A 23,277-nucleotide genomic window follows, 5' to 3' on the forward strand; every position below is an offset into this window, starting at 1 on the left:
AAAGTGGAGTACAGGGCCGCAGTTCTACACTTCATGGTGTGAATTAAATCTACATACATTATGCAAAATATTCATTTTCACTTGTTTTCCTTTTGTTTTTATAATTATAAGTGTGAAGTAATTTATTCTGCCAAGATCCAGCCTGTATTACAAGGGAAAACTGAATTTGCTGGGTAGACAAGTAGCACTTGAAAAAATATTGCAGAGGTGTCAAACGTAAAATCACAGTGCCGACCGAGCCGGGGGTCTCACGGATGAATCCCACTGAAGATACAGCCCGGAATAAAGCAGATTAAGACAGCGCTGGGGTTCACCAGCTCCCTTGCTCGGGGTTCCCCACACCCCCGGCGCCCTCCACGTCGCTCTTCGAGGGGTCTATTTTAGAGGCTCCTGACAGCTCTCCTCCAGTTCCCTGCATCGAGGTGCCTATTTATTTCTGAATTAAACTTAGGGCAGACTGGCTCAGCCTTTTCAAAATGAAAGCACTGCTCCTCCTGACCCCCCGCAGCCTCACCGCCCTGCCGAAGCCCCCCCTTGCAGACCATGCTTTCTCCACCGCTGCTCCTTCAGAGGCTCAAGGAGACCCGGGGGGGACCCGCAGAGCACAGGGTAATTCAGGGTGGCAGCAATTCCACCGGGAGCGGGCAGATGTGATACAGGAGCACCGCTTCCGTAGGGGATGTCACCAGCCCACGTGTGACCCAGGGACACCTGCAGAAGTGCTCTGTGCTGTAGATGCGCTCAACACACACAAGAGCTTCTCCAGATACCCGGCTCTGCTGATTTTCTCCAGGATCTATACAGCTTCTACAAACACTGCCCAGAAATTAATATTTTTAGTTGATCAGGCAGCATCTAGAAGCAACTGGGTTACCAAGACAGACAGAAATTGCCAATTCTTAACCTCATACAAACGTTCAGCTGTTTTAGGTAGAATAACAAGGGAGAGTTATCAACTTTGTAATAAAATTAGACAAATATTTGTAAATATAAAGGGATAAATCTCAGTCACCCTGGTTCTCCATTCAATTTTTTTCCTCTAGCATCAATCTACAGAATGGAAAGGAACAACAGTGAAATTTTTATGTGACTGAGGCACATGCCGGGCACCGTTTCCAAATGTGCTCCTTAGCACAGGTTATCTGCTATACTTCTGAGGGGAGAAAAGCTCAGCAAGTTGAACATAGCTAGTCGAAGCCCACGGCAACATATTTCTTGCCTACTCCCTGATTTTATACCCTCATGTAAAAGTAAACATTTTTTTCCCTGTGAAAATTACCTTAAATTAGTGATCCAAACACAGCCCAGGGCCACCTGAACTCCCATACCTTGCTTTATTAGCATGAATGAAAAAAAAAGTTATCCAAATTTTTATCAGAAGGAAAATTAACTGTTTATAAATCCCACTTTAAAAGCTTTGTTGGCACCTCATGTCATTTTTAAATAAAATATTGCTATGGAAGAAAACCCCCTGGCTGTGGGGCTCAGTCAGGAGCTGGCACATCCCTGAGGCCTCTGGAGCCTGTCTCTAGTCTGGCTTCTGCTTTATGAACTCTCACTAACCCTGCTGAAAGAATTTTTCCTTCATTTTTATGGAGTTTACACTTTTGTAGCCCAAATGACTCCAATGAAGTTATTCCTGTTTTAGCCAGGTGTGGGGATGAGGCTCAGTGACTTCAAGAGGAGTCAGGCGTGCCTAAGTTTTGTGATATCAGACACAACTAAGTGCTTCCGAATGCAAAATAAAATTCAATTTCTCGCCCGGAGCTTGCGAGCCACAGGAGCATGGCGCGAGCTCGGGGAAGGATGACGGTGCAGCTGCGGTGACAAGCAGAGATTGAAGCCCTGGCACATTTGCTACCCCTGTGTTTAAAGCACAAGGGAAACCCAGGCAGTTGGCTCTTCAAATGCAGCTGTAATAAAACAGCTTCTGTTGAAAAGCTGAAAGGATACACCTTGTGCCTAAGTTAAAGAGAAAATAAGGAGAGAAGTACACTACCCTCATCACTAGACATAGGAATAATGAACCGAACCAATTACCCTTGAAGACGAACACCAGCTCAGAGGGTACCACTGCTGGCAAGTACTGAACCTGATTTCTATCCTGCACATTCAATAACCTCCTCGTGTCATCGCTGCCTCGTCCAAAATACGGTGGCAGAAGAAAAAGTCTGACGATTGCAACCAACAGACGCAACCTGCCCACCCTGGGGCCCCTCCGTCCCCACTCACCATCCGAAAGCGTGGTGACCGTCACGTCCTCGGTGGAGACACCCGGGCCGTAGCGGTTGTAGGCGAGGAAGCGCAAGGTGTACTCGGTGAACTTCTTCAGCCCCTCCAGGCGGTAGGAGAGCCCGTCCACCTCCACGTTCTAGCACACAGAGACAATAAACCAAGGGGAAACGTGACAGCCAGCGCCACAGCCATGCCGCGGGATGAGCGGATTAGAGGCGAGCTTTTCACTCTTTGAGAAGTAGAGCTAAATCCTTATTTAAGTTGATATAAAAGGCAATTTGTAACAGAGTGGCTTGTTACAGCTCGGTTCTTGGCACTCGTCCGCAGCCCTGCCCACGGCTTCAGGACAGGGGATTTCAGCGCCTCAGAGTTGTGTTTAGTTACTTAGGGCACAGGAGAAAAGGGTTGGTTTTTTTTTTTTAGTTAAGCCAGTTACTGCCACTCCACAGGTACATGATAGGGAAAGAAGAAAATAAAGGCAAAGAGTCAAAGGGGAATTTTGGAGAAAAGAAGGAAGTAAAATAAAGCAAGAACACAAAAAATGGGGATGGTATAAAAGTTCCCATAAGACTGCTGAAGCAACTGCCACAAGACTGCTGATGCCTGTGATTATCACGTGCTATCAGGCCAGAAAAAAAAGATGTCTCCGCTTTCTTTCCTGCCCTATTCTTTGCTAAAAACCTATTCAGGCCATACTCTACCCACAGAGCTCATCTCCACTACTATTGCTGCACTCCTATCAAACAGCAGTTATTAAATGTCTGAGCAGGTTATTAAAGCCTCTGAGCAGTTTGCAACCCGCAAAAAGCAAGGCCGCTTGTTTGCCACTCGAAAGCATGTGGTCACGGCAGAGTTAGGAGCGCAATTAAGTGCACAGCATCAACACCAATTTTTACTACGAGCATCTGTTAGTCTGGAGAGAAAATGTATCATTTCTAGCCTGGATTCGTATTATTTTACCCTCCTACTTAAAAGAAATTACAAGAAGCAACTAAAAATACATATTCTACAAAGATCACATGTACAAACTGCCATTAATGTGTTGATGGTTTCGCACAACGTAAAGGGGGAGTCTAAAGGGTCTTTAAATGCTCTTCGGCGTTATTCTGAAATTTCACTGTAAAGCTAAGGAGTGGTTAATATATAAGAGGCTGCCTCCTCTACCTCCTGAACCCATTTTATACTGGTGAAAATTTATTTTGCTTGCTCTGATCTTTTACCACCGGTCTGCACAACATTTACCTAACCTGGAGGATTAATCTGTAAAACCTCTCACTTTGAGCCTTTACAGCGCTCTAAAGACCTGCAGATGCCTACACCAAATATCTCCTTTTCACAGGGAGAGCAGAGCTGCTCCGGTCACCACTCACCTGCTCTCTTCCAGTCGCCGTCTCCGTACAGAAGAGCCTGTAGCCTTGAACGGGGCCATTTGCATAGGCAGGGGGATCCCAGGAGATGAGAATCGAGGTAGGTGAGGTAGACACAGCCCGCAGGTTTTCCACCGGCCCGGGAACTTGCACTGCACAGAAAGGAAAGGACGGCGTGAAAGCCCCGTTCCCGCATCACCCACCACTGCACCCCGGCCCCCAACACGGCAGGACCCAGCCCAGGACACACCTCCGGGGGATGCCGATAACAGCACTGCTTCAGCACCGTACACCTCAGAAACCCCAGACAAAATACAAAAGGGATGATAAACCCATGGAAAATACACTGCGGAAAGAGTGTTGCAGATTTAGCACCATGAATACAGGAAATACTGAAAAGGGTTGTTCCACCTAGGCAACATCTCTGTGCCTTTGGCTCAGAGGATGGGCTTCAGCTTAAAATTGAATTTCTGGGAAATAATTAGCACAAATATCTAACGCACGCAATAGGTGCATTTACCTTGCGGTAGTAGGAAATCGGAGGCATGCAAATCTGATCATCCAAGGCCAGCTCAAGCTAAGGACTGCCTTTAGAAAAACCCGCAGGTAAACACCAACACACAACCCAACACAACTGAAGTCACCTCATAAACACACTAACTCCGAGCTTAAAGTTGCTTTCATGAGAGGCACCGCTTAGCTGTGTGTGTTTCTGTCCCAGCTCTGTACGTACCAGCTTGATGCTATTAAATTACAAATTGATTTGGTGCACCGCAGCAGGCTTTGGTTTCTTTTAGCAAGCAATTAGCCTTCAAAATCCCTCTCCTAGCTTCCACTTACACCATTTGCACATATTGTGCACGTGTATCTGTTTATGCTATCTGTTTAAACTCCTTTACACGTTACTCACTCTATTTTAGCTGCCTGAGGGATCACAGATGATGGCTGAGATGAAGCATTAAGGGCAGTCCTTGGCACGCTCTAGTGAACGAGGGAGCCCACAAATGCTGGGCTCTAGGCCGGTAGCCCCCCGGTTTAGCAGTGGCATGAGACTGCTCCTGCAAAGTCACAAGAACCTGGCAGCACGGAGCAAGGCGATGGATTTGGTCAGAAGACATCATACAGCTCTTCACATAAAGCCCTGGGTGACTGGGCTGATCTCGGAGCTGACCTGCTTTGAGCAGGGGCTGGACCGGAGACCTCTCATCACCTGCAAACCCTAATTTGCCCTTAGAAGTTAGGTCTCAGTAGCATAAGCTCCAATATTAATATGTAGTCCCAGTTCTGCTCTTAAATAATACTCCTGTGTTTGCACGGTGCCCAGCACTTACAGAACTCACCTCATCTTATAAACCAAATAACAACAATAAAAGTGTTAAAATATCCCATCCTTGAAACTATTATCTGGTTTGATTAGTTCTGAAAATACAGAGGTTTGCAAGAGGTTTAGCCTTAAGTAGAGATCATTTGAAATGCAAAATTCAGATTGCCTTGACACCAGATCATGCTGGTGTGTGAAGAAGCATGCAACTCCTTTTCAAATGACAACACAAAACAATCCCTTATAATTGTTAAGGAAACCACACTAGGTCACCTTTTGTTATACAGACTATCTTAAAATGCTCCAATTTCACTCTGAATGCAAATTATCACACATCAACTACATCACGCTTTTGGATGTCAGCTTAAATCGCTTATTGAAACAAAAGAGCTAAAAAAGTTTAATAAACTCCTGTAACTACAAGCAGTACCAGAAACTCACTCCCTGCACGTCTCTGCTGGACCTAACCCCAGTGATAACTGATGCTGGAGATGAGGCTATCTGTAGCTTATCTATGCCTTCATCTCGAACTCAAGCAACACTGGAAGAAAAAAAAACAAATTATAATTGTGGCAAAAATGCAAAGGTCAAGCAGAAGGTTATTTCTGAAAATCTTCAACATCAAATAGTACCTTTTCACTTTCAATAGGGAGGGTGCTGTGGCATAAAACAAACTCACAAGCTATTGGGCGACCGGCAGATAACAGAATTACAGCTCCTAGAACAGGCTTTCTGCAAAGTTACATCCCCATTACAAGGCAGTTTCACACTAACAGCTCTCTTTTGTAAATCTGTAAGCGTGCGGTGAGCAGCGATAGCCAAGGATCGCCTGACCCTGCGCTCCCTGGGTCCATCCCTCTCCTGCAGAACAGGGATGGCAGAGCTGGGCATCCGAGAAAGGCAACGAAATACAGATAGCCTTTGATCACAAGTAATTTCAGGTTTAGATGCAGTGTAGATATATTTAAAATATTTTTATTTCCTTCGCCCAGCTTTCCTTTTAATTCTATTGCAATATTTCTGACAGGCACTCTAACGTGCTTAAGGTCTCAGTATTTTCAGCACACACAAAGCATTTAATAATCTCTCCTGATCCCTTCTGTCAAATAATAATCTGGTGAAAATTGGCATTAAGTTTTAAATCTTTTCCTAAATTATTCTTTTTCTAAATAGCAGAGAGGCCCTAGAATTGCTTTACATTCCATTAAAACAAGACATTAAATCGTGTTTCTTCTGAAGTCAGTCTTTTACAACTAACAGCATCCTTTCTCTAAGAAAAAAGGATAAACAGAAGAGGGCAGGCAGATGACTGATGCATTTTCTTTTACCATGGGCTCCACATAATGCTTCAATATATTCCAAAAACCACTGCTCCTCTGAGAATGCCCTTCCGCTCCCATAAAAGATCAGTTCAGCGCCTCAGACTGTTTCATAAATACAAGCTACAACAACTGCTTGCAGAGTTTGATGCTGCTCTCGACTGCCAGTTTTGGGGTTATTTGGTGGAATTACTCCTATTCAGTAGCCGCAAAGGCAATCAGGCCCAAAGCCAGAAATGGTCGAATACTTTACTTCCCCCCCCCCAATGCTGATTTTAGAAATATGCATTAACTGCCTTCCTGTTATTGCTAATGTTAGCTGTGAGTGTGGCTGATCTTGTACTGGGGTGAACAGCTGTATCCACACTGTGCTGTAAGAATTCGCCTCACGCTGCCCCAAAAGCCACTGTTCCTGGGGCGGAAAGATGATACTTACCATAGGCACCTGATATATACCTTGATTTTAGCTATATATTATTGCAGAAATAAGTACCTGTGTATTGCAGAGCAGTACCGTTGTGTTTCTAATCTGAGCTGGCCCCAGCAAAGAGGGCTGTCCTCTACATAAATGGTGTGTCTTGCTTTTAATCTTCCAGCAGTTCTCAAATCGTACAGACTATGGGCTATTTTTGGAGCTAACCTCCTGCCAGCAGTCCGTATAAACCCAAAGAGGTCATGTGCAGCTGGCAATAGGTGAAGTGCCTCCAGAGAACGTCCATAACTCATTCCCTCCCTCCATCTTACAGAGCAGGAGTGCTGCACATCTGTGTCCTGTCCCGGCTGCTGATGCACCGCACACACGGGGCAAGCTGGGAGCCTCTGGCAGGAGAAACAACACTCACATTCATACCTGCAGAGTACAAGTTGAGTCAATGCAGCTTGACTTTGGGGTCAGCAGACCCAGAGGAGCTCAGCAGGAGGGCTTCACAGCTTGAAGTGGGCAATAGCTGCTGGGAAGACCCAGCCACTTGTAGGGTATCGGGGCTTATAAAACCTCTAGTAACCCTGCAAAGTTTGTTTTATTGTAGGAGCAGAAAGGGCTGGCATCTCTGTATGCCAGTGAAAGCACTTCCTTACCGAGAGACTGGTATTGACCCCGCTCATTTTCAGTTGCATAAAACCAGATGTCCACGTAGTCAACTGCTCCTCGAAACCTGCAGGAACACAATTTCTGCTCTCATGAGCCTTCACTGCTCTTGCACAGAGATTTCCTCTTTGCTATTGTTCACTTAAACCTTTGATAATAATAGTTAAAAAGATATAAGAAAGATACAAGTGCCTAAAATAGGAATATAGGCAACTACGTCAAAAATTGCTTGGCAACTGCCTAAATGTGCTAAATATCTCTCTCAAACCTGACATCTTTGTAAGTTTCTGAAGCTCTGCCTTCTGCACCCCGGGCCACCCTGCCTGCGCTGGTGGGAATCCGGCTCATACTGGAGACCCGGGAGAGGAGCACCTGAACTCCATGAGCAGCACAGCTCTGGCATGTAAAGAGTTAGTTACCCCAAGACCACTGCCTTAAGCTCTATCACAAGACACTGACCTTCTTTCAGAGCTATTCATGAGTTCCAGCCTTGGGCTCTAAGGTGTACTGATGCAGAATAATGCACGGCAGCCTTTGGACAAGAAAGCAGAGTCCTAAAAACCACTTTGAAGTTGAATGCCCGAATATGAGGTGAAAAAGGATCACGGTCCTACTTGTTTTCTCTCTCTCCTTCTGGTTCCAGGGGTCTTGACTTTTGCCGCCTATAGTCCAAACCAACCTCCTGCCTAATGGCCATGATGCTCCTGCACCAAGTGCGCCCTTCAAGGCATTCATGCTCTGAATCCTTTCAGGTAGAAGAGAGCATTAAACCTTTGCATTAAACCTTCCCAGGAGAGAGCACGTACCACCGAGCACATACCACCACCATGCTTTTATAAGGAAAACAAAACCACTTATCCCATCTCAATTTTTTAAAAGGAATATGCCTGTTAATTCTGAGTTAGACTTCCTTGGTCTCCAGCTTTGTGTCAGGCTAGCCATCTCCATCAAGAAGGATGCTTTTTTAAAACATTTTTCCTAGTGATCCATTCTTCTCTATAATGAGATGCAATGATTAAAATGTTCTTGTTATTACATTTCACTTTTCGTTTAAACAGCTGGTTCTGTGCTGATCTGCACTGAAAACATTTCAAACATAAAACATTTATGAAGCCATTTGCAGTTATTGATAATAGAGTGCATGCTTTGATTGCGCCTTTGATTTTTTTCCTCCCTTCTTTCTCTGTAGTTAACAGCTTTAACGATATTTCATTAAAATCTGGTTCCATGCTGCACAGAAAGATGCAACTTCAGAGAGCCTGCAGGCAGTGTAATTATTAACACAGTGAAACCTGCTTCCCCGCACTGGACACGCTCTGAAGACATGACAGTTGTTTGGCAGGACTGCCCCGGATGCCTCCAGTGCTATCCACAAGAGCTGGCGTTGGAGTCAGCTTTTGGAAGTGGCTGTCATTTATATTTTCACACAGCCTTCTGGTTTTCATTAGTTTGCCCTTTAACTCTTCACGTGGTGCCCAGCTGCACACCACAGATGGATGCGCGAATCTAATATTCTTCGTGTGAATCTAATATTCTTCGATTTGTTAAGGAACACGGGACCAGGGACGGTACCACCAAGCAATGTGATGGAGGTGGCTCAGCTCCGAACTCTGCAGCGAAGGGAAAGTGCCTCCTTGGAGCTGCCTTTACCGGAGGAGGTTTGGAAACGCGTCCTCCTCCTCCACCCTCCCGTTGTGGAGGGGCAGAGGCTCCAGGGCTCGGGCAGAGGACGGGGACCTGTGCATCGCCAGACCCCAAATGTGCCAGTGAGGCACAATACCACAATACAAATTCTAGAAAGTTTGGACCAAGAGGCAGGTGGGAGTATGGTGTTATCTTCTTATCCTGGTATCCAAGGACAGGACGCGTGGGAACGGTTCAGAGCTGCGCCAGGGGAGGTCTAGGCTGGACATGAGGAAGCATTTCTTTACCGAGAGGGTGGTCAAACCCTGGAACAGGCTTCCTGGAGAGGTGGTCGGTGCCCCGAGCCTGTCAGTGTTTAAGAGGCATTTGGACAATGCCCTTAACAACGTGCTTTAATGTTTGGTCAGCCCTGAAGTGGTCAGGCAGTTGGACTAGACGATCGTTGTAGGCCCCTTCCAACTGAAATAGTCTAGTCTATTCTATTCTTGCCAAATAAATCCTTGGCCAGAAATGGGTAAAACAGTGGCAGCAGAAGCAACTCAACACCTATACAGGCTCTTAATTAATAAAGAAACTTTTGAAAGTATCTTCAGTACCCAGCATTTCCACTCCCATACTTATTTTGCCTGACTTTCAAACATTTCAGCCTATAGCACAGTGCACAGTTCTAGGAATTGAACCGCTGTAACCAACCTGCTACTAAACTCAGAAAGAGAACAATATTTTAAATGTTTTCCTACTATTATTATTATTACAAGATGCTGATGGGCTGTATTTGTGGCAGGAAAGCCACAAGACTGTGGATGGAGGAAGAAGCAGTCTACTGTAACAGTTTGCACTGGGGAGAAAATGTCTCTGCGTATCAAAATTTGTTAAGATTTCACTAATGTCAATAAGCTATTTGAAAGCAAAGATGGGGTGCAAACATGAACACCAAAATAATGTCATCAACGAAGAAATAGTCTGCAGTCAGTGAGACAAATTCATTTCGAAAACAAGCTTTTGTTACAATATCCATCTGCTTCTGGGTGTCCAAACACACCCTGCATTTGTTTGAGGTCTAAAAAATGGAAGGGAAACCTTTCTGAATGGAAGAGCATTTACAACGGCTGGAGGCCCTGCTATGCACTTATGTGAAATGTAGCATCCGCAGAACTAAAAAGCAACTCCTATTGACTTCAATAGGGACAGAAATTCAACCTTTTATTTTGAGAAACAGTGCACAGAAAGATAGGTTACAGCAATCCTGGCTCTGGCTCAGACTTCCAGAGGGAGTTGGGATAAATAATTTAATGCTTTTATGCTTCAATTTCCTTCCCATAAAATGGCATAATAATGTATCTCCTACCCATTCTTTATCTTACCTATTTATATTGTAAGGTTTCTGGGGTAGGAAGAAAGGCCCAGATAAAACAAAGATGAATGCATGTCAAATGGAACTGAGACAGAATTTCAATTCCTACGTCCAAAGCTATTTTAGAAATGCTCGGCAGCAGCCCATTTTACAGGACATCTTTTCTTTGACCTTCTCCTCCTCATGGTGCCGTGCTACTGCTCCTGCAGAGGACCAGAGCAGTTGCAGCTGAGCACCTCATACCCTCCTAACCCCTGGTAAGGCAGGACTGGTGATGGCAGCAGTCAGGTCCCTGATGGGACCTGAGCGGGATGGTTAATCAAACACCTCTGTGACAAAGTGATGGGCTCGGATATCCCACAGAGACAACCGATATGGAAGGGGCCAATGGACCTGCCTGAATTGTTTAAATGATTTGGCACTTCCCAGGAATAGTAGGCTGGAGTGCATCCCTTGCTCAACTGCAGAGATTCAAGAGTCTGTCTTCTATCTCAGGTCTAGTCCCTCCGTTAAATTTGTAGAAATCATAGCACAATTGGCCTCGATCATAATTTAGGTCTCTAGACACAGCTGTCCTACAAATAAAACCTGCCTCTCCATAGAGATTGCTTTGTTTCTGATCAAAAGGTTTGAGAAGAGCTTTGTACCACCATTCAGTAAAATTTGGTGGCATTGGATCAGCTGGAGGCACTGAGCAGGTCTCTTCCCGGTGCCCAAAGCAGGCTCGGTGAGTTTATTTCATTTCCAGCCCATTACCGGTGCCCCCATCGCCATTGTTTTAAGAAAGCTGTAGGGAGACAAATACATCCCAGTGGTCTGCAGCTCAGCAGAGATTTTGGGATGAATGTCAGCAAAGTGACGCACCAGTGCTCTCGTGCAGAGAAAGGTCAGACAGTGCCAAAGCTAACTGCCCGATCTGGCTGGTGACACGCTGCCCTGTGTCTCACCAGCACCGAGTGGAAAGGACGGCCACGCTGCCCGAGGGCTGCGGCATCAAAACGCTCCCTTGAGGGACATAAGGACGAAGTAAACGGACCCTCGTGCAAACGGGCTTCCAACTGCAACATACTTCATACCGGTAAGGTGACATCTTCATCGCTGTCAACCGCCTCTCAGTGCTTACCCACACCCCCGAACCGCCATCTTCTCTGCAGGCGGGGTAAATCCTGCCTTGGCGAGGGGTGCCAAGGGTGGTCCGTCTGTCCTACACCGCTCCTGGTTGAGGGGGATCCAGGCAGGGCCACTGTGCCTCTGCATTACTGTTTGCATCAGGGACCTATAAATATGGAGATTTCATGCAAATGGTGCAGTGCCTTGATTTGCATAGTTGATTAAGATATGCTCATCTGTTCTGCATTTTTCTTTTTTCAGATAAAAGTGGCTTTAATTTTCTGCTCCTTCTCGGCAAGTCAGTCAAAGCAAAGTATTTTACTTGGCATAATGGTGCCTTGGCACCTCAGCAAACCTGGAGCAGAATTACAATGTACTTTGAGCCAGTGAAGCTTATTATTTATAAAAAGCAATGACTAGGTAACAAGCACTGAATTCTTCATATCAACCACCTCCATGAACCACTAAAAGGCAGGAGCGTGCGGTGTAGACAAACCTCAGAAATGGAAAATCCCTCTTCTCATTTAAAGCATTTAGAATATTTTCACTGAAGCAGATGATTTCTGGTAAACACGGTCTTCACAGACATCAAAACATTTGGAAAAAATAGTGACAATTTTTGCTTAACAAGAAAAATGAAGCAAAGTAATTCCATAACGCTGAAACATCCAGTAATGACATTTTCAAACCAAAATATTTCTTTTCTAAATAATTTTTAAATTACTCGCACCTATTTTGGTGTAAGCTTTTCACAAGTTTTACATACTGGACGACAGAATGAAATATATTGTTTCATTAAAGCAAAAAAAAGGAAAGCAATCAAGAATTGTTTTTGCTGTACTTCAAAATACAAGAGAGCCTCCAGCATAATTGCATGTGAACCCCAAACCGCTGGTCCTTGCCCTAACTCTTGCTATCCTCAACCTGTATTTAAAGAGTCTGATGAAAAACACAAAATAGTTTTGAAAAAGAAGTAGGCACAGAGAGAAATGTTTCTAATAAAAAATACTGTCACTATTCTTTCACAAGTAAATTTTAAGTTCATGAAAAATGGGCAGAGACTATTGTGAGGAGAGAAGATCTGTTAAAAACAATAGGAAAAAATATTTAATTTAACGCTATTTAAAATCCCTGGGAAATATCTGTAAGATCCCTCCCCAGAGAAAAGGTGGCTCTCCGCAGCGGGATGTGCAGCAGGGATGTCTGTCACACTGGCCGAGGCTCAGCAGATGGGAGGAGGAGGAGGTTTCCCCTGCTTGTCGCGGTGCAGCTCCGGGATGGAGGCAGCAAGATCGCACCGAGAGCGAGGGCTATGGCTGAGCAGAGGGTTTACAGTGGGAAACAGGGCCGGATCGTTCTCAGAATCTCACTCAGGCCGACTCCTCTGGAGCACGAGGAAATAAAACACAACTGCTTTTACTGCTTCTGTTATAACTCTCACCAAGGATGCGGTAGCTGATGCTGGGATTTTCAGGGACCTTTGAAAGAACATCTCGAAACCTCTCAGGAATGATGAGGGTCAGAGGTATTTTCAAACCTTACCAAAGCAAAAGGGTTTTTTTACATTTTCTTTTCCAGCAGATATGAAAAGATGGGTACGTGTCTCAGACGAGAAAGTCTTTCTGGTACAGCGACAACCTCAGTAATTAGAAGGAAAACAATGCTTGAGACTGGCACTGATTTGCCTTGCGTTGAATGTACCAGCAATTCTGCCCCAAGCGTGAAGCCACGGAGATACCTACTCGCGACTGCAGCAGCAAGGACTCAGTGAACACCCCTGATATAAAATGTATTCCTCATCTACTGGGTTTCTTCCTCTGTGCAACTGAGGACGCCAAGACTTAAGAAGGTCTCATAAAAGGGATGCAGTGTCATTGGAATTCATTCTTAATTACAATATTTCATAGAGCAATGCAACTTTCTAATGAGACTGACACTTCTCAAAGGAGGCAGAAGAGCTGGTCAGAAAAAAAAAAATCAACCAAACAAAACCCCCAAAAGGAAAGATTTTGACTGCATTATTTCAGTTAATTAAGATGAATGATGAGCAGCAAGCAATTCGTGGTTCTTTCAATTGAACCCAAGACAATTTGAAAACGAACAATTTTACTTTCTGGGTTTGATTCGTTTTTCACTTTAACTCTTAGCCTACCAAGGTGGTAACAAATTCTCCCACTATTAATAAGCCGAATCCACCCTCCTAACTCACAGAAAAGAAGGGCTTGCAGGACATCTTCAAAGGATTAAGATTCCAGCATGTCTTCACCGCTGTGCCCGTTTTAGAAACAAAGGGATGACGATGTAGAGGAATGAAACACCTTGCTCAGTGTCATTGCACACGCCAGCTGGAAACGTCAGCTCCACAGAGCCTCTGGAGTTAGCACTATCGACCGGTCAGAATTAAATAAGTATTTCATCAGGTCCTTTTACAGCTTCAGCGGCACATCGGTGCAGGAGAGGGAGAGCTGGGGCAAGACGGCAACGGGGCAGCACCGCTGTGGCAAGATGCAGGGTGGAAACACACTCAGAAATGAAGACGTCTCAGGAAGATGGAAATTTTTCAACTGAGTACATATCTTTAAGAATCTGATCATGGTGGGGTTTACAGAAATACTGGAAGAACTGACCACACGCTCACCTGGTCACTTTTTTTTGCTGCTTAAACGAGAGGTGAGAATCAATCTAAGCTTCAAGAAAGATGTGCAGAATATTTTCCTCTCCTTTGCGACTTTTTTCCAAAGTCTCTAGGAAGCAGCACAACATAAATTTTCATTTTTCTCTTATTTAATCCCTCCTTGTTGTAAACGGCCTTTAGAAAAGCCTTAATCAGCCCCCCCATGATGCCCAGGGAACCACATATTCAGTGGGTAAGTGCAGATGGAGTCGCTGAATCTGGCTTAAGGTACTGCATTCTGTTCCACAAGAGAAACTAGAAATTCAATGAGAAATAGAAAGAAAAAAAGAAAAGAGAAAAAAAAGGCCATGGCACTAAAGCTAGCCAGAGCCTGAAGAATAAAACAGCACGAGATGATCTTTAATCTCAATTATCAATGCTAACAGTCTCTATTACCCAGCCCTGACTCAAGTTTAAACATACCTAAAAAGCAAAAGCTGGCCTGACCGCCCTCGCGGCACGTACAGACCCAGCCCCGACGTGGCAGAGGTGGACGGGGAGTGCGGGAGCTGGGAACGGGAGCGGGCAGATCGCTTGCCATGGGGAAAATGGCTCAGATTCCCCACAAAATGAAATAAATTTCTACTTTATTTGAAATTAAACCTGGTGTAAAAACAAAACCACAGGAAACAAAAGACAAAATTCATACCACAGATGCGTCCAGGGGATCTGAATTCGTATTTTCCATTGCACAAGAGAGCACTAAGGACACCAGGGCCAGGGCAGACGCATTACGCGGACCTGCGCTGGGGACACCACCGGTGTCCTCATGACCAGGCTAGAGCGAGACCTCATCCTGCTCCTGCAGCAACCTTCTGCAAAGCGAAGCACCTTCCAAGAGTTGAGACTGAAGCAACTCTTCTCTCTCAAGGAAAAGACAAAAAAAAATTAAAAGCCCAGGAAAAAAGAGTGGACGGGAAGCCAAAAGCAGGAATCAAGGGCAGACAGAAAAACAGACGTCACCATCTTTTCCTTTAGGTCTGCCCAACTTGTAGAAAGGAAGATATGTTTAATTAAAATTTAAAGCAATTTAAAACCTCCCCCCCGCCAATGCTACACATAAATTACTCATAAAATTAAAGAACCATGTAAGAATAGCATAAAGTTACCCCAGGGTGTATTTTACTGAGCCATTATGGAAGAATACACACAAATGAGGAGGATATTAATGACTCCACAGAACACTTTTTTCAGTACTGCTTCACCCTTTCATCAAACGACAAGAAAAATTCACTTCCAAGGCACTACACCAGAGATGCTTATGTTTCTGCCTGCCCCAGCTCTTTCATATATTGATAAATATATGAAAAAAATATATAAATATATAAATACCCCTGCACCTTGCAAAAGGGACACTGTCCAAAACCAAAGTGGCCATTCGTTATTCCAGGGATCTTTTTGCACACACAAAATTTGGCAGGGTGAGGGTGCAGACTCAGACAGAGACTTTTTTTCCTTTAAAATAGTGTATGTAATGTTGTTGTAAACTGATGGACGGAGAGCAGGAGCGCCATGTCCTCACTTCATTGCCATGACAGCCGACGCGGGATGGGCTGCAGTAGAGAAGGCTCCTGATGGAGCCCATGGCTCCCTCGTTAGATGGGACTACCTGCAGGTCTTGTAAAAATTGCTATTTTTTTGTTACATCAGTACATGATGGAAAGGGAAATCCCTGCCACAAAGAATATTGTTTAAGCAGCACGGATAGACCTGTACCTGGGCATGAAGAAGGAGAGAGGGAAAGTCATAGACTCAACAAATAACCCAGGTTGAGAGGGACGTTGGAAGATCATCTGGTCCAAGCTTTTGCCAACATTGCTCACTTATGTCCCAGGGATAGAGAAACCAAGAAGCTTCAATGATCTGCCCAAAGCCACAGAGCCTTGCCTCCAGCCCTCCCAACTTCTTAAACACAAGCTCAGCTTTTTCTCCGCCCAGATCCATGGCCATTTTGCACTGGAGAAAGGTGCTTCTCATCTCCCTGTTCCCAAAAACCTGATCAAGCCCACCTTGGTGGGAGGTTTTATAGATAATCTGCAGTGCCTGCCCAAACTCATCCCAGGGCTCTCCTTTCAGCAAGACCCTGACTATCATGAGATCATTTATAGCAACAATGTTATCATCACTGTGACTGAAACTGGTACCCAAAATAGCTGAGTAGGAAGCTGTCCTGGTTTTGGCTGGGATAGAGTTAATTTTCTTCCTAGTACCTGGTATAGTGCTGTGTTTTGGATTTAGAATGACAGTAATGTTGATAAGATACTGATGTTTTAGTTGTTGCTGAGCAGGGCTTACACTAAGTCAAGGACTTTTCAGCTTCTCACACTGCCCCGCCAGCGACCAGGCTGGAGGTGCACAAGAAGCTGGGAGGGGGCACAGCCAGGACAGCTGACCCAAACTGGCCAAAGGGACATTCCATACCATGGGACGTCATGCTGAACAAAAACTGGGGGGAGCTGGCTGGGGGAGCGGGGGCAGCATTGCCACTGCTCAGGAACTGGCTGGGCATTGATCAGCGGGTGGTGAGCAACTGCATTGTGCATCGCTTGTTTTGTATATTCTTTTATCATTATCATCATTATTTTCCCTTCCTTTTCTGTCCTATTAAATTATCTTTATCTCAACCCACGAGTTTTACCTTTTTTCCGATTCTCTCCCCCATCCCACTGCGGGGGAGTGAGCAAACGCCTGCCTGGTGTTTAGCTGCCTGCTGGGTTACACCACGACAGAAGCAAAGGAAGCGCCACCAGTGCCCTCTGAAATATTCAGCATCTGACAGCGGCAGGGACCGGCCTTGCCTGGGGACCCTGGCCAGCCCCGAGAGGTAAAATATCTGGCACCGTCTCTGCACTGGTGTCTAAAATGGACGGGTTTGCTAGGAGACTTCAGAAAATTCAATTACTCCAGCACATGTTTATTCTGCAAACTTAATTTGCGCAGATCAACATATATGCAACTGATTACTGCTTGATAAAATTGTCATCTATGTGGGCTTTAAAGACATCCCTGCCTTCCCTTGCTTTTTCATGTGAAATTTCACTGCATTAATTTTAATGGCCTTTTAATTTTCTATGCGGTTTTGACATCTGTATAAGAAATGCAAGAGATTGCAGTTGAAATTTTGTCTAGGTCTTTTTAACATTTCCTGTGCAATAACTTCAAAGAATATTGTCTCCACTGAAAACACTTGTAGCAAAAAAAAGCCACCACCAAACCCAAAAACTTTAATAGCTTCTGGTGCAATTGCTTTAATGCAGTATTGATGGTAGTTTTTGCTGCCGGTTGTCTTAGCAAGAAAATTCAGGTGCAGCCAGTCAGTGATAAAAAATAAATAAATAATAAATGCTTCTCCACCATTATCAGAAAAAAATGAAATTCTGAAATGACAAAGGGCCCGATTTCTGAGGTTAGATGCACCAGCCCCTAATGGGAATTGAAAGTAATTACAAAAGTATCCAGGCAGGTGTGGATCTTCATGACCAAAGTCACCCAAGTCATCTCTGCAAGTAAGATCACCCTCTAGCTGCTGCAAAATGCCCCACTCACTACATCAATCCACCCCAAATCTCTATATTTCTGTTTCAGAATTTCCATTTTCAGGACATTGGGGTGGGGAGCACAGCTCCTCCCAGCTGCTCCCCACCTCGGGGGCAACCATGGGGGGTCAGAGATTTGCTGCTCGCAGCATAGCACAGGAGGGGGGAGACATATGGGTACACAGCTGGGCTTCTCTTAAGTAGGTATAATAATACTTCCCTACCTCAGAAGGATACAGTAATTAATTATTCCTTATAAAGCCCTTAAAGATGCGCGGGTAGAAGTTGAGATGTCAGTGCACACTAAATTGATTTCACTGGAAGGGAGATAATAAGAGGCGACTTTATGAGGCTGGAGTGATGCCGTCAAGTTTCTTTGGGGCACACCAACATGCCTTCCTATTCATCTTCTCTTTCACCAACTAACACACACCTCACGGAGACAGAGATTTATTAGGAAACTGGTTTTAATTCGTAAGGGCTGTGAAAAGAAGTGAGCTGGTCCCACAGCAGGGAACTGCTTTCAAAGCTCGGACGGACAATGTCAATCCTCCTTGCGAGAATAGATGCGTTTCTTTATTCTCTACTACCAAGCTGCTTTAACAGCATCTTGGTGAGCCAAAATAATAACTCACAAAGTCTCCACATGTGGTATGAAAAGATTAGACATGGCTTAAGCAGGCAGGGATTTAAATCCAGACTGATAATGCCGTAGTGAAATTATATACCATAAAGGCAGAGAAAAAGGGGTCGTAGTTTACTAAAAAAAAAAAAAAAAAAAAAAAAAAAAGAAGGGGGGGTATTAATCTGGGGACAAAAACCTTCATATAAATCCAGCCCATATATTCTGGATGATTATTTCAAAAAGCTAGAACTTGTTCTGTTGATCTTTTAAACTGATTACTGAGCAAATGTATGCACTTTTAGAAACAGGCACTGACAGACATGAATTTCAGATGTCCTTTTTCATCAGCGTTTTCTTCTTTAACAATGCCAGATTGCATAATACTTCTGATATTCTCAAATAATGTGGAAATTCAATTTATGTGCAGCCTTGTAATTTACTGTACAGTAGTTACAGCAAGTTCTAAAAGACAGCCACATAGAGGCTGACTGCCTCCCAGGACCAGAGAGACTTGTTTCAAAATAAGATAATTTGGTCAACAGTAAAAAGTGAAAAAAAATGGAAAGCAGTACCTTCTCCACGCTCAAACGGGACACTTCAGAGAAATCTTGAAGTTATTAAGTAGGAAAGATATTCCAAATGTCTACACTGTGCATTTAACAGAGCCGGTAACCACGCCGTGGCAGCTTCAGACGGTATCAGCAGGGGGTAGCGGTGCCTGCTTTTCACTGGGGCTTTGCAAGGGGGAAGGCATTTTTCCGACCAAAATGTTATTTTACTTCTGTAAATATATATATATATTATATATTTAAAAAATTCAAACATATACAGAAATGTGTATAGATGCATTTGTGCGTGTGTCTAAGCAGAGATAAATTACTAATAGATAAATGATGCTGACGGTTAGTTACTTAATACTTTACTTTCAAAACACCCAGATTCATAAACTGACGTTCAAGATTTTTTTCCCCAAAAAGGGCCGGGATACAACCTTGCTTATGTTCGCACATGGCAGTTGCGTAACTGCAAATAAATGCCGTAAGTGTCAGAGCAGTCTCAGAGCAGGAGCTGAAGACGTATCTAAAACGCAAGGCCATGCAGAACAACAGAAAGCGCCACGTCTCGGGTGATATTTCACTAACATCACTGCTCTCGGGGGTTTGGGAAGTGATGGCAGGGAGTAAAATTCGTGTTTCGTGATAAACAAAGCTATAGACACAAAATCACAGAATAATGTAAGTTGAAAGGTCCTTTCTCCCCTTGTTCACAACATCCCTTGCCTGGTTAGGGGATGCCGCACGTGCTCTGACTGCCCCTAACAGACACCTTTCCCGGGGCTCAGCTTAGCTGTAAAAGGAACCGCACAGTTCAAAAGCCACCTAAAGCCACCTCCGGAGGCTCGCCTTATCACAGGATTTCCATCCAAGCTCCTCTTCTCCTCCACCCCCCCTGTAGAGAGCCATTCCCACCTCCTCTACCTGCTCCCAGCAACAAGTCACCTGCGGCAATGGAGCAAGAGAACACATTTCAGAGGTTTCCAGCACAGCTGTTGTCTTCACACAACGAGCGGTTTTCAGACAAATACTGCCTTTCAGTTAAACTTCTGCACATGGCAATGTGTGACAATGTAAAACAGTTCCTGCGCTTCTGTTCAGCGTTAGATTTCTCCCCTTACTACAGAGGGTGAGCGTATTCTGGCAGGGGCTCGCTGAAGGAGCATAAAAGCACCTGAGCATCCCACCCTTCACCCCTTCGATTCGCCAAAGCAGACCAGTGCCCATCAGTATGAAGCACAGCACCCATCTCTGCACTGAGCTAGATACCACTCCCATTTTTACGGCCAATTCTTCTGAATAACTAATTTTGCCGTGGAAGGGCTCAAATGATGTTTCAATCCTCTCTGCAACAGCCCTTCTTGGACTTTCCAAGAGAGAAAAACTGCAACAGGACAAACTCAACTGGAAGAAATTTCTCTTCTTTCTGGAGACCAGACATGTGGAAATACTTACAAGCACATGAAACGTACAGAAAGAGAAAAGTGTCTACTGAAAGCTTCCACCTACTCCAAAGATTTATAAAACACACTTAGAGTTAAATGTTAACTAATAAAAAATATTTGCTTTTAAACACCAATGAGCCAAAACATTTACTCCAGTGGAAAGTTTTTGTATCTTTCAGTAAGTTTATCATGTTTCCTAGCGAAAACCAACTCCTTATGTACCATAGCACAGCTTTTGCTATCACTTACGCTGTCACATAATAGAAAATGGGATGTGTGATCATCAAAATCATGACACAAACTAGCAACACGCTGCTGTTGAGCAGCTAGATGCTCTGCAAGAACTGCAAGAAATATTACAAATTGAGGAAAGGTTTTATTTACCACGCATAAGGACTGGGCCGTGTTTTCTAAGAGGAGCTATATGAAAACCTTAAACCAACGCACTATGAGAACCGCAGAGCTGCAGTTCAAGGCTACAGCCGTTGCTGCCACCCTCGCCAAGACCCTGTTCCTGCGCACACTCACGCTCCGGCTGCGTGGCGACCTTGATGGGCTGCGAGCTCTCTCCAGGTCCCCACTCGTTGTATGCCACCACTCGGAAGGTGTAGGTCTCCTCCGGCTTCAGGTTGCCCACGGTAAGTTGAAGCGTCCCAGACTGAGATGTGTTGACTGCCCGTTCCCTAAAATAAAAAAAAAACCACAACAACAACAAAAAAATTGTACAATGCATTTGGATCTTAAAGAGTTACTTATTTATGCAGCTGGTAGTCTGCAAGGTATGATTACTTATCAAACTTCAGTTTGAGGCTTGTTTATCTGCAGGTTTTTTTTTATTTTTACTTTAAAAAGCCTAATTCAAGTAATGGGACCCACTGGGAATGCTGCAAGCACTACAAAGACGACTCGTATCTTAACACTTCATAAGGTATATAGTATATTGGTTCTTTGCCTTTCTTAATATAATAAAAATGGAAAATTGATGGAAAGAAATGGCTATTCAGTAAAGGAACACATCTCTGATATAGGAAGTGAGATGCATATTGGACTGTAAACATCCAGCTAATGAAAACTGGGTTTGGATTGCTCTGCAAATCGAGCCCTTCTCAGTGCTCCTGCTACAGCTGTACCTGCAAAACCACCCCCACCCTGCTGTTTCACAGGCAAAGGGACCACGCAGAATTGTTTCTAAGACGGAGCTCCCACTCACCATTTCAGAGGTGAAAAATGAAAACCCGTTTGCGGAGTCTGCACTATGCTCCCCTTTGGCAAAACGAGCACCCAGGCAGTTCAGGGGCAGCTTTCTCCTAATGCAGAAAGCTGGTCAGACACCATCCCATGTATGCAAGCTTGGCCATCAGCTGCTGGGAAACTGGTGCACAGGGGCAGCAGGTTCTTCTCCTCCCGAGCAGCAACAGCGAGCCTGCCTGGTGACCGGCACCAAATTTGTTTCAAGAAACACTGCCTGCATCAGCCAGGTTTCTATTTCTGCCCAACTTGGCCAGCAGTTTGCTATCACTCAGCCACGGCAAAAAATGCAATTGACGCTCCTCCATCAGCTGCTCCCAGTGGCGAGCCCTGGGGTAACTGGCCCGTGGTGGTCTCCAGAGGAAAGGTACAGCCCAGACACTGGGAGGTGGCAGCCCCTGGCCAGGGAGACGCACAGGACATCGTCCTCCCATCGGGGCAAGAGCCACGTGGGTTTTCCTGGCACCATAAGCACCCAGAGCTAAAGGAGTATCTGCACCCTGGCACTGGCTTCTCTGCCTTGGGTCAGGCAAAGCTCTGCCTAGCTGCGGCTTTGCGCCGCTCAGTGAGAGAAAACGATTGGTGAGAAAGATACAGACCTAGAGTTATTAACGTGGGATTACCCGGGAAAAACACAATCCCTAAACAGTAAAGCAGGGTTTAAATTGGATGAAATCACAGTCATTTCATGGACAATCTGCAAACAGAAGTAGGTAAAATTGCTTTTGTAACTGATTTATTATGGGCGGTGTGAGTCGCTCCTCTCCTTTACTAGAAGCCCTCTGAAAAGCAACAACAAGAAGGTAGATTTCATGCTGCAGAAAAAAAAAAATCATTTAAGACCGAATCAACTAATTGTCAAACTTCACGTAGCGCTGCTGCGGTTCTCTGGGCTGCAATAAGCATATAGCAGCAATTCAGAGAACAGAGATTATTGTTCCTTTGGGAAACGTTGCCTCAAAATGAAATTTCTCAGACCAAAGAACGGTCCTGTCCTCCGAGCACCAGGCTCCACCGCGCTCCAGCCCTCCGAGGACTGACTGAACAAAGCTTGGGTGAATGTTCCCTGGGGATAAATGGTCAGATCGTCCCTTAGCAGAGACAATGGGAGTTTAATGCCGGCAGAAAGGTTTTCTGTTGTGCTTGGTAACGCGAAAGCAGAGCTGTGGACGGCTGCTGCTCCCCGACGAGGACACTGGCAGGCAAAGCCTTTGCTCTTTCTACCTGTGCAAGCTGAGCTGTGCTTGACCAACTCGGCTAATTTATTCTCTTGCCTCTTACCTCTGGTGTCTATTTGCAAGCGGTGTAAGTAGGAACCCAGTTGCATTGAAAATGGCTCCAACAGATTTGTAACCAACTAATCGACTCTGAAAGCAGCGGTACTGCCGGGGGGTCAGATGGCCGGTAACACTGAACGGCTACGATATTCTCACAAACCCTTTAACGTGCAGGAACCCCCAGCAGTAAGAGAGAAAACAAAAAGGGTCTTTCTCCCTTGAGCTCCAGTGACCTGCCCCGCTGGCACGCGCTCAGGCTGAAGTTAGGCGAGACGAGCGTCACCCACGTGCAAAAGTCCATCGTGCGCTCCTGCTTACCGGCAAGGGGTTAATGCGCTACAGATGCTACAGCAACGCAGGGATAATCTAAAAAGCACCAAACATCCTTGAATCAGGCACCTTTACATTTGGGTTGGGTTTTTTTCCCCCCAAACCCATCTTGGCCATAAATTACAGTCTAAAAATAAAAGACCTTGACTAA

General features: G+C 44.9%; 1 protein-coding gene across 2 annotated transcripts in view; it reads right to left on the reverse strand.

The window, feature by feature from the left end:
* Window positions 1-23,277, reverse strand: part of LOC143172078 (netrin receptor DCC-like) — a 575,708-nt gene that overhangs the window by 149,890 nt on the left and 402,541 nt on the right. For both annotated transcript variants that reach the window (XM_076361323.1, XM_076361322.1), the window contains exons 9-11: window positions 20,800-20,954; window positions 3,606-3,754; window positions 2,233-2,371 (exon numbers count right to left, since the gene is read on the reverse strand). In XM_076361323.1, the coding sequence (XP_076217438.1) occupies window positions 2,233-2,371; window positions 3,606-3,754; window positions 20,800-20,954 (443 nt within the window). The remainder of the gene's footprint in view (window positions 1-2,232; window positions 2,372-3,605; window positions 3,755-20,799; window positions 20,955-23,277) is intronic.

Source organism: Aptenodytes patagonicus, chromosome W, assembly GCF_965638725.1.
Source record: "Aptenodytes patagonicus chromosome W, bAptPat1.pri.cur, whole genome shotgun sequence".
Lineage (NCBI taxonomy): Eukaryota > Metazoa > Chordata > Aves > Sphenisciformes > Spheniscidae > Aptenodytes > Aptenodytes patagonicus.